The sequence below is a fragment of the Natrix helvetica genome (genome assembly GCF_964273705.1).
Source record: "Natrix helvetica genome assembly, chromosome: 10".
NCBI lineage: Eukaryota > Metazoa > Chordata > Lepidosauria > Squamata > Natricidae > Natrix > Natrix helvetica.
The window spans coordinates 2,057,164-2,072,778 of record NC_138561.1 but is presented as its reverse complement, the minus strand read 5'-3'; the positions used below and the strand labels follow the sequence as shown (position 1 = coordinate 2,072,778).

At 48.7% G+C, this 15,615-nt stretch overlaps 1 protein-coding gene across 1 annotated transcript in view; it reads left to right on the top strand.

Annotated features, from left to right (window-relative positions):
- Positions 1 to 9,120: 9,120 nt before the first annotated feature.
- The window catches only part of WTIP (WT1 interacting protein), a 65,668-nt gene continuing 59,173 nt past the window's right edge, over positions 9,121 to 15,615 (top strand). The window contains exon 1 of the mRNA XM_081963644.1: positions 9,121 to 10,068. Within this exon, the coding sequence (XP_081819770.1) occupies positions 9,246 to 10,068 (823 nt within the window). The 5' untranslated portion in view covers positions 9,121 to 9,245. The remainder of the gene's footprint in view (positions 10,069 to 15,615) is intronic.

The window sequence follows — 15,615 nt, the reverse complement described above, 5'->3', positions numbered from 1 at the left end:
TGTCAGAAAAAAATCATTATTTGCCATGAGAGCATTTAAATCAACTTCTTGAAGTGATTTCACAATGACAAAAATGAATGTGACACCAAAAAGCAATTCCGTTTATCTCTTGGGAGATGGCAGATACAAGTAAGACTTCTCATCATTTTTCTCTCCCACTGTGTTCAAATCTTAGAATGAGAGTTCACACACACACACACATACATATGTAGATCTTGTTTACTAATTGCCTCATGCAACAACCATTTAAAATTATAGTGCTGAAAAAATATTTTGCAACCAAGGTTCTCATTTATCGCCTTTGCAGCATCTGTTACATACATGCCATTACAGTCAGTACACATTCTATACCTCATCATTTTTCCCCCTGCAGAGTGCAAATGTTAGAAAGGAAGGGACTAGAAGAGAGTAAACAGGCACATATGGGGAATACTCTAGGAAGAGGCACAAGCACATTCTTTTCAATATGTATTCTCCATTGCTTACTTTCTTCTAATCCCTTCCTCTCCAATGAAATGAAATACAAATATTAATTCCCTTCGTGCTAATTTCCCCAATATTAGGAGTAAGCATTACAAAGGGTAGAGACGTGGGAGGAAAGGAAAGCTGAAATAAAATTATAAGCATACTCGTGATTTTCCATTAGTAACCCTGTCAGCAATTTAGTTACTAATCCCAATTGTGGTCATTAAATGAAGAATACCTGCAACCTCTTCATGCTGGGGAAAGCTGTCCTTTATAGATGGCTTAAAACTCTACTTAAATGGTACCATTGCCACCTTAATTTAATAATCAGGAGAGAAGAAAGTGCTCCAGACCATCTATGACCTACAAAATGTGGTCAGAATGAAACTGCAACAACAGTAGGTCACAAGTTTATACAGGCCATGCTCCCTGACAGGAGTTGGAACAGATAAATATCCTGCTTCTCCTGTTTGTTGTGCCTTGTATAATCCCTCTTCGATCTCTCTCGTATACTACCCCATTAAAGTTAAATCTAGCCACCCAAAGTCACTCAAGTGTAAGACAGGCAGCATACAGATTTAATGATTAACAGTTGCTGTATCCCCATAACACGTTGCTACAGGCTATGACAATAGTTTGAGTTTCCAACATTCTAAATCGCAAACTACAGATACAGATCCATGGAGTTGGAAGGGATCTTGTAGGTCATCTAGTCCAACCTCCTGCCCAAACAAGAGGCCCTACCCCATTTCTGACAAAAGGCAGTCCAGTTGCTTCTTGAAAGCCTCCAGTGATGAAGCTCCCACAACTTCCGAAGGCAACTTCTGCTCCACTGGTTGATTGTTCTCACTGTCAGAAAAATTTCCAGGTTATAACCGGTACTCTGCAACGGGGCCGGGCGTCCACCTCGGGCACTCACGCTGCGCACGCCATCACCCTGCGATGCCCCAGCTGTTCGGCGGAGGTCACGCAGGCACTGTGTGTGCGTGCACAATTGGCCCATCTCCCTCAAAATGTAAGGAATGCAGGTGGGCCCAACGAGCCATCGTTCTGGTACGGGGCCGCTGCTCCCAGTACCAGGCAATACCGCCCGGAATCCACCACTGTTCCGTTCCTCTCAGTCCCTGGGGATGAGGGCAGAATCTGGCCTGCACATGGCTACCTGATGTGACTGAAGAAGCTGCACTCCATGAACGCACATGTGGAGCTTAATCTGCAGAGAGCTGAGAACTTGATTAACCTCCATTCTCCGTGTTTTTGTTAAAAGATTTGGATTTTAATAGACTTGTTGGGTGGATTAAATAAGTAAAGAGCAATCTTACTTCAGAATGACAGAATGTGAACTCCATCTCTTTAGCTGCCACCCTTACGTCAATGTCTCTAAAAGCCTTAAATCCCAGGGGATGGCTCCATCTATCTAGTCTTAGGTATTTATGGCATGTCAATCATAGCTGAATCTTCTGGCTGCTTATGCAGCTGGTGCTTGGCTGTATCAACATTCAACTATTGAAAGAATGGTAAGAATCTCAATTGTATTAAGGCTGGTTGGCAACAAAAATGGTATGCAAGTTATCACTGAAAGTCAGTAAAACAAAAAAGTATTTTTTTAGATTTGGGTCAACAATTCCTAAAATCCTGGGGAGAAAATTACTCCTCTCGTGTGCCCAGCCAGGACAGGTGGGAGATACGTCCTCCAGGTGAAAAAGGGTTGTTTGCATATCAATCACAAAACTTTTCTTGAATAGGTTTAGGATAGCAAAGTATATACATATGTAGACTTGGAGAATGCAATGGGCTTTTTCAGGGCTGTACTGTAATGACAGTCAGTGTGACTGACACAGTGGTCACCCACTCTTCAGCATCCAGAAAAGTTCAAAACCATCAGCAAAATATTTAAATCAAAACAATTAAATAGCAGATCAGCCTATCCTTACAAAAGCAGCCACTGTTACACTTCTTGCACAATCACAAAGTTAGAAGGAGACATTAAAGTCACTTGAGTCCAACTGCCTGTGTAAGCCACAAATCCCAATTAAAGCATCTGTCCAAATCTCCAAAGGTTTGAATACGTCCAGTGATGTCTGCCCACCATCTAGCCACGTCCACGATCCTGTTATACAGATTTTTCTAACTTGCAAAGTAAGGTTTCAAATTCTATAATTAAAACTTTTATATATTTGCTAAAGAAGAATAAGCACTTTTAGGCCACTCAGATAAATCTGAGCGGCTCAAGAAGTAAAACAGCACATTATCCTTGATTCTGCCCTCTTGATCCTTGGTCTTGTCCTTCTGTGTAGCATCCTTTTGGGTATTAGAAGAGGATCATCACGTTCTGTCTTTTTCTTAGAACTGAACTGATCCAGTGCTTCAAATATCCTTAGCTGGTGATCAGGTACAACATCCTTTTCACATGTACTACGTGATGTTAGCTGCGTTTTATAGCCACACATTTTATGTCATTTTCCTATGTGAAAAAATTTTCATCCGTCTGTTAAATTTAATTCTGCTATTTTACATTGATTTGTTTAACCAGAAGATGGCTTTCTTTCTTATCTTCCAGAATACTTACTATTCCTGCCAATGCTGCCTTCTGAATGCAATGATTAAGCATTCCTTCCCCCTCTCATGAAAATATCACACCATCTAGCACTACGCTCGGTGCATTGTTTCATATTTTTTTCAAGAAAGCTATTTATGGAGCCATTTAATCCAGGCATCGGGCATTATTTTCTCAAATGTTTTGCTTTGCAAGTTCCATGAAACTTTGGGTTGCTTAATTATAGTTTGCTGAGTAAATTTTCACAGCTAGGGTTAAGATGGGGGTTAAATCACATCACCTTAAACCATGAACTGTTTTATAAATCATAAGAATACTGTACATAGTACTTCGAACCAAAGCCAAGTAATCCATAGATTAGATTGTGTTTGGGGGGGGGGGGAGACATGGCAGGAGGGCTTCAGCCTGACCACAGTGGTTCTATGACTGGAATACCAACCTTTCTGGGTGTCAACAACATAAACATATTAAGTTTGGGGTGGTAAAGGCATCATGCTAGAAACCGGTGGTCATGAGTTCTAGTTCCACTGTGGACACAAAGCCAGCTAGGTGGTGACCTTGGGCTAGTCCCCCTCTCAGCTCCAGGAAGGAGGCAAAGGCAAATGGCTGCCAAAAACCTTGCTAAGAAAACGCCATCGATTTTCCAGCCAGTCCCCGGAGTTGGGACTGCCTCAAACAAGAGATCCAGTTTAGCATAGTAATGAAAGTGTTCCAACTAGAAGCCAGGTGGTTTTGCATTCTAATTCTGCCTTCGGCATGGGGGAATTTGATCCATCCCTCTCTCTCCACACAAACCTCACAATGTTGTAATTGTGGAGAACATAAGACAGAGTGTCAGGCTCAGGAGTCAGGAACAAGCCTGAAATAGAGCATTAAATAAAAAATAAAAGCAAATTATTAAACTAAGAATTATAATTCCAGACTTCAACAAACGGGCCCCTGCCACGTATCAACTGCCGATAAGAAAGACAAAAGTGTGTGCGTAGTGAATTTGGTACCGTTTCCCCGAAAATAAGACAGGGTCTTATTTTCTTTTGACACCCCCCCCAAAAAAAGCGCTTGTCCTTATTTTCGGGGAGATCTTGCTATTTTTGAGGCGCAGGAGGCGGTGAGCGTGGTCACCTCATGGCTGCTGCTACATTGCAATGTTTTGGGGGAGTGCTTATTTTAGCGCATGTGTTCAAAAGCCCAATTGGGCTTATTATCCGGGGAGATCTTTTTTTCAGGGAAACAGGGTAGTATCTGAAGTCAGCAGAATGGGTGAGAAACAACTGGAGAAAATCACAAAAAACAAAGATCTGCAAATAGAAGTGAACCGACCGGGGCAAAAGAAAGCAAAGAGAATACCAAGAGGGATAGGTGCCTTGGGTGCAATCCTAAAAATGAGCACAACTTGAGCACCATCCCCATTGACAAAATTCCCATCACTCAATTGCCAAAGGCAGATTTGGTGGGAATAGCTCCATCTAGTGACAAAACCTCTTAACACCATCCAACACCCAGATCTGCCTATCCCAGAATAGGTGAATAAAGATGCCAATCCAGATTAAACATCTGGCTATGTGATGCGCTATAATCATAAAAGGCACTGCCATGCCTCCAGAGAGGTGCTATCTTGACCTCCATGACACACTCCTTTGATGTAGTTTTGTAGGACTTGTGTTCTCTGAGGAAGATGGGAGCTATGACAGAGGTTCAATTATATTGGTCAGGTCTCACTGGAGCAGGGGTCTTCATTCTTGACAACTTTAAGCCTGGCGGACGTCAACTCCCAGAATTCCCCAGCCAGTGGGCTGGGGAATTATGGGAGTTGAGGTCTGCCAGGCTTAAAGTTGCCAAGAATGGAGACCCCTGCACTAGAGGAGCCAAAGAGTGTCTCTCCCATAAAAAAATATGGTGTTTTAAAATTTACAGAAATGTCTACTAAATCAGTCATCTCCCAGGTGAACAAAAACTGCACTAGGTGTTGGTAGCAAACAGGTTACAGGACTCAGGATTGTTGGCTGACCAACTAGGGCCAGCAGATACATAATTACTGGAAGAATAGGTGTTTATTTGTAGGTGATATTTGTATAATGCAAATATACATAGATTAAAAACAAAGAAATGATGATATATCAAATCAAGTCCAAAAAGAAGAGGATATTTGAAATGAATGGAATAACATCCAGAATCAGAAATAACAGAACAGAGGCTAGCTGATCGTTGTTGATTTATAACACTAAATAAATGTTATACATCGAACAGTTTGGCTTTGGGAATCCTTCAACCCTATCAATATACATTGTTTATCACAACTTGGAGAAGAACTAGTCACCCACCTAGAAAATGTTATTAGGACCCTGGTAAAACAAAAACAGGTGAGAAAAAGGAAAGAATTGGAAGATAAAATTCAAGCGTTAAAGACACACTCCAAAACCTCTGTGAACTTGGTCCATAATTTATTGAGCAAACAATTAAGCCAGGAAGAATTACGAACACTTCAACATGATGAGAGGTTGAACACAGGAGATGCCACACCAAGAGAAGCATTAACAGTCCATACTCAACAAAGTAGAGAAAGAAGAGCCAGAAAATCATGCCATCAGACAAAAAAAGTATTGGCCACGCTAGTCTCACACAAACCAAACACACGCAGCCCAACAGCAATGCATCCTGAAGGATCTGGGACAAGAGCAAATTATTATTTTAATAGCAGATAAGCGGCTCTCAACGGTGGTGATGAAACGAAGGCATTCGCCTTGCTTAATGGGGAAGGGCAATGCATTGCCTTACAGCCAGTGGCACACTTCTACAAGATGGTGGGTACTGGGCACCTCCCAGCACCTACTAGGTTGCCCAAGGCACCACTGCAAATAAAACTTGGAATACAGTCGTTGAATGGGGTGGTGGTCATTTGGGCGCCTTGCTTAATGACCACAACGACTTACAATTAAAATTCTGGACTCAATTGTGGTTGTAAGTCGAAGTTTACCTGAAAGGACCTGCTCCAGCTGGTCCCTTGGGAAAGTAACAGTCTTGACTCCATTGAATCGGATCAAAAGACCTTTTACTGGGAGGGTGTGGTTGCGCTAAAGTCAGGCAAAATCTGAAGAAGCCCACGCAAAGTACAAAGCAACATGATGCCACAAGGTTGTTTTGAGAATGCTGAGGTGCTAGGCAGATATCAGTTCACTCTCAAAGCACAACGGCCTTGGAACCAGACAGGAACCGGCTGGGATGGAGACTGCTCCGTCTCTGAAGACAATCCCCCTCCCTAATTCCCAAGCAGTTGCAGCAAAAGCATGGGAAAAATGCCAGCAAGTCATCCTCCCTGCCCCGCCCCCTCCCAACAGAATGATGTGGAGCTGACACTACCTGTAACCTGCAGAAAGGAAACAGACTTCCTCAGAAGGTGAGCAGAGTCAGGGGTAGGGTCTATCATGGATGCTGAAATGAAGATTGTTGTGCAAGGTGAAAGACTGTGGGAGATAATTAACAGAGTTGGAAGGGACCTTGTAGGTCATCTAGTCCAACCCTCTGCCCAAGCAGGAGACCCTGCACCATTTCTGACAGATGGCAGTCTAGTCTCTTCTTGAAAGCTTCCAGTGATGAAGCTCCCACAACTTCCGAAGGCAACTTCTGTTCCATGGGTTGATTTTTTTCACTTGTCAGAAAATTTCTCATTTCCAGGTTGAATCTCTCTGTGATCAGCCTCCATCCATTATTCCTTGTCTGGTCGTCAGGCGCCTTGGAAAATAGCTTGACCCCTTCTTCAGCCTGTCAAATGTTGGAACTCATGATCTCCAAGGTCTTCCAATCTTTATAGTTTATGAAAATCAGGATACTTTCCCCCTCTCCTACATGCATAGGTCTCAACTTACAACCACAACTGAGCCCAGTTGTTTGTTGAGTCATCATGGGACAAGACTCCAATTTATGACTCTTTTTACAATGGTGGTTAAGTAAGTCACTAATCACATGGCTTGTAAATCCAAATCCATCTTATCCAATAGGTGTTTTATGCCATTCGTTTTGCCGGAAAACAGCAAAAAAGTCACAAAATGCAATCATGTGACTGTGAGACAATTCAACCGGTCGTAAATGTGAACTGGTTGACAAGCCACCCAAAATCCAATCACCTGACCAGGAGACGGCTGAGGTCATTAACTTCAATGAGTAACTTTTTTGAGTCTGTCTTAATTTTGAATGGTTGTTAAGAAGTTCAGAAGATATAAATCAAGGATTATCTACATTTGGAGGTGAAAAGTTCACTGAGACTGAATCACTCTACATGCTTAGCCAACAGTTGGCTGATTGGCTGGGTTGGCCTTCCTTTCCCCTGCATCCAGATACTTCTGCTGCTGCCAACCAGGTTCCTGTCCCACCCAAATCACTTGCATCATTGTTTTGGCAAAAGAAATCCAATAGGAACGTGACATGCTACAGGTAACCCTCGTTGTAACAGCCATTCCTTCCACAATCATTGGGCGTTGAACTGGAAAAGTTGAACTGTTCCTCGAAGTTGTGGTTGTGGCAGCGCCCCCTGCAGTCACACGATCAAAATCTGGGCGCCAGGCAGTCCGCCTACATGTTCCACCACCGCATGTGCTTCAACTGCCATTCAACAGGCCCTGTTATATGGGGCTGGGGCCTGATTCTTGGCATTTGCATCTAATATGCATCCAGCTGCATCGAGGAGACACAACTCAAAGCAGCGGCTAGAAGGGGTGGCATTTCAGAGGCCGCCTGCCTTTCCTACTTTCTGCTCTTCTATCCCCAGAGCAACCTGGAGCCAGAACGAGAAGGCCAGCATTTTCCACCCTGCTCAGGGCCACTCTCAACACACACGGAAAAAGAGTTGAGAGCGACAAGGTTCTTTCCACTGCAGAACGTGCCTTTCTTGATGCAAGAGGCTTCTTGGGGATTAGGGGGCTGATGAGGATCGGAGTTCCAGAGCTCCTGTAGCAATCTGCTTTTCCTTAAAATCAAAGGCAAGGAGGATGCACAACACACAGACACCTCAGACAGAAAGGGTGCCCAGACTGGTCAGCTGTTATGGGAAAGCTGCACCAGCTCCGATTGCTTGTTCCTCTCCCCCAGGGGAGGGGGGGAGGGGAGCCTTCTGAGAGCCACTGCAAGCTGCTTGGGGGGCTGTGGTAAGAGAACACCCCCCCCTCCACTGCTCCCCAAGCCCAGGGCTGGTCCTCCGGGTCTCCCCCTGTCCTTTGGCCACCTCGGCTGGCAAGGCGGCTTCCAGGTGAGGAAAGGGCCTGAGGTGAGGCTGCCTCTTCTTCCTGGGCAGGCTCAGAATTTCCGACTTAGGATCGCTTTCTGGGGACTTTGAATGGAGCCTAATGGCCATGCATGGAAAGGAGATTCTCTGAGGGTCTCCGCCTCCAATACGCGCTACATAACCCTGACAAGATAAAGAAAGAAAGGAAGACACAGAAAACGATGGATCCTTACGGGAGAAGCCCCGCTCTGCCTCCTCCTTCCCCGGAGCCTGGGCTGCTGAGCGAGCGGGACAAGGCAGCGGAGGGGAAACTTCGCCTTCGGCCACTCAGAGGCGGGACCCTCCTGCGGGGGTCTCTGCTCTGGGCCCTCCCCAGCCCCGCAGGAGGGAAAGCCTCGGTCGGTCGGCCAGCCGCGGAGGCGAAGGATTCCACCGGCGCGAGTCCCGCAAAGGACCTCCTCCTGCTCGGACTTCCAGCCTTCGTTCCTGCCGGCCTCTGAAGCGGGCGCTGCGCTGGCACAAGCCCCCGCCCCCGCCCCCGCCCCCCCGCGTGCCGTCGGGCCAGACCCCGCCGGTCCAAGGCGGGCGGGGGGGGGGGAGAGCCGCAGGGGGTCCGAGGAGGGAACTGCCCCCCCTCGCCCGCGGAGGGAGGCGGGAGGGGCGGAGGGGGGGCGGGGTCCTGGCCACGCCCTCTCCCGGTTCAAGCCATTGTCTGGCTCCGCAGCGGAGCGCATTCCAGAGGGACGCAGCGCCCTCGGGCTCCTCCGCGCATTCTTGCCCCGCACAAAGAAGTTCCTCCGCCGCCGCCGCCGCCCGCACAAAGGAGGCGCCGTCGGGGGAGCGCCGGACGGGGCAGCGAGGAGCGGAGCGGCCGGGCGCGAGGCGGACCTTCCCGCGGCGCCTCCCCAGCGCGTGGCCGGGCGAGGCCGGGATGCCTGGCGGCGGCTCCTGGCATCGGGACGCGGGGCGGGCGCGGCGCTGAGCGGCCGGCCGGAGCGCGTGGAGCCCATGGCGGAGCCGGCGCTGCCCCAGGAGGGCGTCGGGCGGCGGCTGCGGCGTCGGGAGCAGCCGCTGAACGGGCCGCCGCCGCCCTACCCGTCGGGGGAGCCCGCCTGCCCGCCCCCGCGCGCCTCGCCCGGCGAGGAGGCCCCGCGCTCGGAGGTGGCGCTGCCCTGCTACAAGCGCTACTCGGCCGAGGGCTTCCCGCGCGGCAAGGCGGCCGGCGGGGCCAGTCCGCGTGGCTCGACGTGCTGCGGGCCGGCGTCGGGGAGCGGCGGCGCCCTGGCCAGCCCGCGCGGGAGCCTCTCGGCCGCCGAGGCGCCGCTCAGCCCGCGCTCCAGCTACGCCAGCACGGCCAGCGACGCCAGCAAGCCCTCCTCCAGCCCGCGCGCCAGCCTGGCCGGCTCCTCCGACGGCAGCAAGCCCAGCAGCGCCCGCACCAGCGGCATCAGCATGGGCTACGACCAGCGGCACGCCAGCCCGCGCTCCTCCGCCGAGCTGGAGGCCGCGGCCGGCCGGCCCCTGGCGCCGTCGGGCTTGGCCGGCGCCGCCTCCTCCCTGGCCAGCCCGCGCTCCAGCCTCTCCAGCCACAGCTCGCGCAGCTCCCGCGGCTCCATGGGCGCCTACCCGGAGCTGCCGGCTCCCTCGCCGCGGGCCTCGCTGCTCCCCGAGGAGGCGCCCCCGGCCGACGCCGAGCCCGCCAAGCTGCGCCTGCCCTGCCAGGTGACGCCGGCCCGGGAGAGCGGCCCCAGCCAGGTGGAGCGGCGGCTGGAGGCGCTGACGCTGGAGCTGGAGAAGGAGCTGGAGCTGCACGTGCGCAAGGAGTACTTCGGTGAGTGCGGGCCCGGGGGAGGCCGGGGGGCTCCGTGGGAACCTGGGCCGCTTGGCCCCTCCTCAGGCAGGGGCCCCCGGGCGCCCTCGGACCGTGGCGGGGTCGCCCGGGCAAGGAGGCCGCCTGGCGGTTTCAGATGCTGAGCCCACGCTCGATTCCCCTCCGCCGCCGCCGCCTCCTCCTCCCAGCTGCCCAATGGCTCCCCTGGCTTGGAGGGAGGGGACCGTCCTCCCCGCCTCTTCCAGTGGGTCAGGCGAAGATCAGCCAGGGGCTCCCTTCGCCCCCCAGGCGGAGCGAAGCCCCTTCCCTTCGGGTGGGAAGGTTTTTCTTTGTGCGGCCCCGACATTTTGTGACCTCCAATCTTCTGCTGCCGCCGCCGCTAGATTCTTTTGGAAGCGCCGGTGAGATGAGAAGGAGGCCTTTTCAGTCCCCCAAAGTGTCAGGTCATCCCTCCTTGGGGAGGGGGAGGGGGGAGGGAAGCCCCTCGGGTGTAGCTGCCTGGATTAGGGGCTCCAGAGGGAAAGAAGAGGGGGGCCTCCTCCCCCTTAGATCCCCCCCCCCCCAGTCTCTCAGCCAGAAATTAGAATTTGCTGGGATTCTTTTTCACGTAACAAGAACTACTTTGGGGGCTTCGGTTACTTTGCCCCAGTTGAGCAAAGAGGAGCTGCCTCGAGTTAAAACTGCAAGTTTGGAGCTGAGGGGTCTCAACTCCAGGCCCCCTTGAGAACCAGAAGGGCAGCTGCCTTGCCAAGAAGGCCTGAGGGGAGTCCCTTTCTGGGCCTTGCGAGTTTCCTGCAACATCTGGCCAGCTAGAGGTAGAAGTGGCCAACTGACAGATGGGGTGGCCCCTTTGCACCACCTGGCAGGAGTTTTGGCTGGTGTGCCGATCTCTCCATGGGGCAGCCATCTGGGGCCTTCCACTTCCAGAATTCCCAGCCATCAAGTATGGCCAGTAGGGAGAATCCTGGAAGCTTTAAGTCCACTTAAAACCCAGGTTGGGAAGCTGTTTGAATGCTGAAAATGCCCCAAGGAATCCAGGCAGGTTTTGGATGTGGCTACCTGTACTGCCAAGGGTATCCTTATAGTAGCCCCAAATCACACTTAATGGCATTTAGGGGAAGGAAGGCTAGAGATTTCTCATCTTTTAATTGGAAGAAGGCTTGCAGTTTTCCTTCATAATTTTCTTGTGCCTCTTCCAGGAGTTCCCTTCTAGTTTTTGGAGCTTCCACTTCTCCATGACAGAAAACGATTGCCGGTTTCCTTGGTGAAATGGAAGTCCGTGGTCCAGAAAGAGTTCTCCAGGTCTGCTTCTGAGTTGATGAAGTTTAGTGTTTCTGAGGTGTGAAATGAGAAGGATCCTCTCTGAAGGTCGGATCTTTGTCAGAAAAGACCAGGCGGTGCAAGTTTGGAGAGTTGCATGTCATGTCTTAGATTCATCAGCAGAAGTAGACTGTCAAAAGCAGAAGTCATACTCAAGTTACGTGTAGAATATTAGGCCTAGCTCTAGTGCAATATTGTAGGACAAACTGGACATAGAAGACAGAAACCAATAATCGGGAAAAAGAAAGAAAACAGTTGAAGGTATTTGATACCATTAGCCTGAGGAAGAGAAAATTCCAATGACCTTAGAGCAGACCTGGGTATTCTACGGCTTGTGGGCCACAACCGGCCCTTTGATGGTTCCTATGTGGCCTTTGGGCGCTGCCAGGGCAGGGAGAAGCACTATTGGTTCGACCCTCCACAACAGTCCCAGTTTCATATATGGCCCCTTGGGAAAATTCATTGCTCACTCCTGCCTTAGACTATCTAAAGCAGGGGTGTCCAAACTTGGGAACTTTAAGACTTGTGTGGACTTCAACCCCCAGTAGTCTTAAAGTTCCCAAGTTTGGACACCCCTTATCTAAAGGATTGCCATGTAGAATTTTGCAGCAGAATTCTGCAGAATTGTTTTAGAATTAGAAAATTCAGCTACATCTTACCAAAAAGTGGATCAGGAATAGCCATTCCATGATGGTATAAGCTTCCTCAGAATATTTCATGGGAAGGTCAGTGACCTAGAGTTTGGGGATCCCTGATTTTAGGTCCTCTGAGAGCCTTTTTAACTCTTCCATTCTATGTTTCTGGGAAGTTTCAATCTCTATATAAAGAACTTTTACAACCAGAAACATTTATTGCAAATGCAGTCAGTTTGGTGTAATAGTTGGACAGCAGGCTGGAACCCAGAAGAGTGTGAGTTCTAGTCCCTCATTAGGCACAAAGACAGCTGGGCAGCCTTAGGCCAGTCACTTTCTCTCAGCCCTGGGAAGGTGACAATGGCAAATCACTTCTGAAAAATCTTGGCAAGAAAACTGCATGGTCTTGGCCCGTAGTCTGCAAGAATCTGACAGGATTGAACGGAATTTAAAAGAAAAACCACACAGGCGAAACCCACAGGGATGGGTTTTAACAGTGCGGTCTCTTTGTAAAGCCTGAGTAATTTTAAAAAGCATGGTTCTACACTTTTCTTGTGCTGCTCAGAATTCCATCCTCCAGTTTAGAACCTTAGTATAATGATTGAAATAATACAAATATACGCATTATACTTTTCCTTTCAGGGAAAGCATAGAACATGGTGAGTCTTGGCTGTTGAAGCATTCTAAGAGCATTCTGTTGCCAAGTGCTGTGATCATATGATCATCATTTGCAATCTTCCCTATTGGCTGCCCCAGAGAATCAATAGCAGGGAAGTTTGCAAGTTGTTGGAATAAGTCTTCACCAACCATGTGCCCTCCTCCAATCCCTCTGGGTTTCGGCTGTCTACTAGCACACACACGCACACACACCTTGCTGCACTTTCCACTGACCTATGCACTCTCCCCGACCTGCATCTCTCTGACCCTCAAGTACCCTCCCTCAACCCTCCATTACTCACAAATTCTCCCCAATTTGCATTGTGCCTCTTTGTGTACCCTTGCTGGCTTGAAAATTCTAGGAGTTGGGAATTGCCAAGTTTGAAAAACACTGATGTAGACCAAGAAATCAACTTCATTTCAAGGCTAAAATTGTTTTTCTTAATTTTGGCCATAGTAACAGAATCTTACAAGTCTGACTATACTTTACTCTCTCTCTCTGCCCCACCCTGCCTGAGACTCATATTAATTAGGGAAGTATCTGTCTGCGTCTTTTGCCTATGTGATGGCGAACCTATGGCATGCGTGCCACAGGTGACACGCAGAGCCATTTGTCAGGGCACGCGAGGTGCTGCCCTGTCAGCTGGCCAGCCCACATGCACGTGCTGGCCAGCTGAGTTCACCATTTTTAAAAGCCATTTTTCACCCTCCCCAGGCTCCAGAGGCTTTATAGGAGCCTGGGGAGGGCAAAAAAGAGCCTCCCCCACCCCCCCAGAGGCCCTCCGGAGGGCTTCCCTGAAGCCTTTGGAACGCTTAAAACAACCCTCTGAGCAAACCGGAAATGACTTCCAGTTTGCTCGGAAATGACTTCTGGGTTGCTCGGAGGGTCGTTTTAAGCGTTCCGAAGGCGTCAGGGAAGCCTCCGGACGGTCCCTGAAGCCTCCGGAGGGCCTCCCGGGGGGGGGGGGGACGACGCTCTTTTCACCCTCCCCAGGCTCCTATAAAGCCTCTGGAGCCTGGGGAGGGCGAAAAAAGCATGTAAAAATGGGGGGTCGCGCCTGTTGTGCGCACATGCGCACTGAAGGTCGCGCATTGCATTATGGGTGCGGCACGCCCGCACACGACCCCCCCTGCGCTCCCCCCACTTGTGGCACACAAGCCAAAAAAGGTTCGCCATCGCTGGCCTATGCCTTCTTGTTTCGGACTTAAACCATGTTTTTCCCCTGGTCATTTTGGTAACAGATATGGTCCCCCCATGTTAAGGTCATCTGATTCCTTATTAATGCTCTTGTAAGTCAGCTAGCAGTGAAGAATATGGGAGAGCTGCCATAAGGCCCTGAGAGATACCGACACAGGAAAAAGAAACTTCTGCTTGCTACAGTTCTTCTGTATCAACCACACATTCTCATATTTAGAGTTCTAGTAATCTATGTTGCCACTAGGGGAACTTAGAAGAGGCCACCAAATCCACTATTTGGCTAGCTTGTTTTTCAGGTGCTATTTGAATGCATCCAGTGAAGGGAGTCCCTCCCCTCCTCGGTTTAATTCTTGCTAAACTTCTTTTAAGATTGTACAGGGATACAATCCAACTGAAAGCTACTTTCTTGTAATATTCACTCATATTCTGTGCCTTCTCTTGGGATTGATGGAGAGCAGGTTTTGACTTCTGTACAGTATTTTAGATATGGGAAGCCTTATTGTTTGAGATTTTCTCAAGGCTAAATACAGTCAGTTTGCTCAGTCTATACGCTTAAGACTTCGCTCCCAGTCTTCTTATCATTTGCATGCGCTCTTCTCTTTTTCTTGTACCTGTCAGGGTGGTAATTGAGTCAGAGACTAAAGGAGAATATAGTGGGGCTCTTACTCCCCAGGATCTTCAACCACATAATTAAATTGGGCTTTTTCACTGCTGGAATCCATTCCACATATATGTATATCACACTATTGTCTGTAAAACCCGAGTCCCTTTCGGGAGAGGGGGCGGTCTATAAATATGAATAATAAATAAATAAATAAATAAATCATCTATGCATGTATGTATCCACTTTGCACCTTAGTTCTGTACATCTGCATTTGATGTTATTTTTTGTTAATTGAAGCCTGTATTTCATACCGTTATTTTCAAACCATTCCTCTAATTTAGCTAATAAGTTTGAAGTTGCTAGTTATTTGTGAGTTTCCATGTATGTTCCACCCTTCCCATTAGTTTTAATATTTTTGTTTTTAGTTGCCAGAGGTTATTGAATATTCCTGTTCTGTACTCTCACTTTGCGGGTCATGTCCTTCTCTTGGCTTCTCCACTATTGTCTGTAAAACCTGTCGTATTTAGACCAGTTCATTTTCAATATATTCTGTAGCTCAAGGTTGAACTGTGACATTTTTGGTGCTCTCTGAGCTTGGTTGTTTGCTTGCATTGGTTCATTATTCAACTAAATAACGTAATCTGTGCATTGATGGTGTTACCTAGTCTGGTACTAAAATGTCTGCAAGCAAGCAACTAAACTCAGAGAGCATCAAGGATTCTCCAGTTCAATTTGTTTCTCATCCTTCTAAAACTTCATTTCCCTTTTTGAAGATTTGTTTTAGAACAGGGGTGTCCAAACTTGGCAACTTTAAGACTTGTGGACTTCAACTCCCAGAATTCCCCAGCCAGAGCTGGCTGGGGAATTCTGGGAGTTGAAGTCCACAAGTCTTAAAGTTGCCAAGTTTGGACACCCCTGTTTTAGAATATTTAGTCAGCAGTGGGATGACCCTTGGAAAATGCTATCAAATATTGGGCGGGGGTGGGTGGGGGAGGAATTCCAAGACTAACCCAGCCCTTGGGATTTCATTTAGCAACCAGTCCAAAGCTACTGTGTTTTCTTTGTGCCTTGAGATATTCCCCATCTGATTATTTTTTGTAATTTTTAAAACATTTGGATTGTCTTGCAAGGGAGCG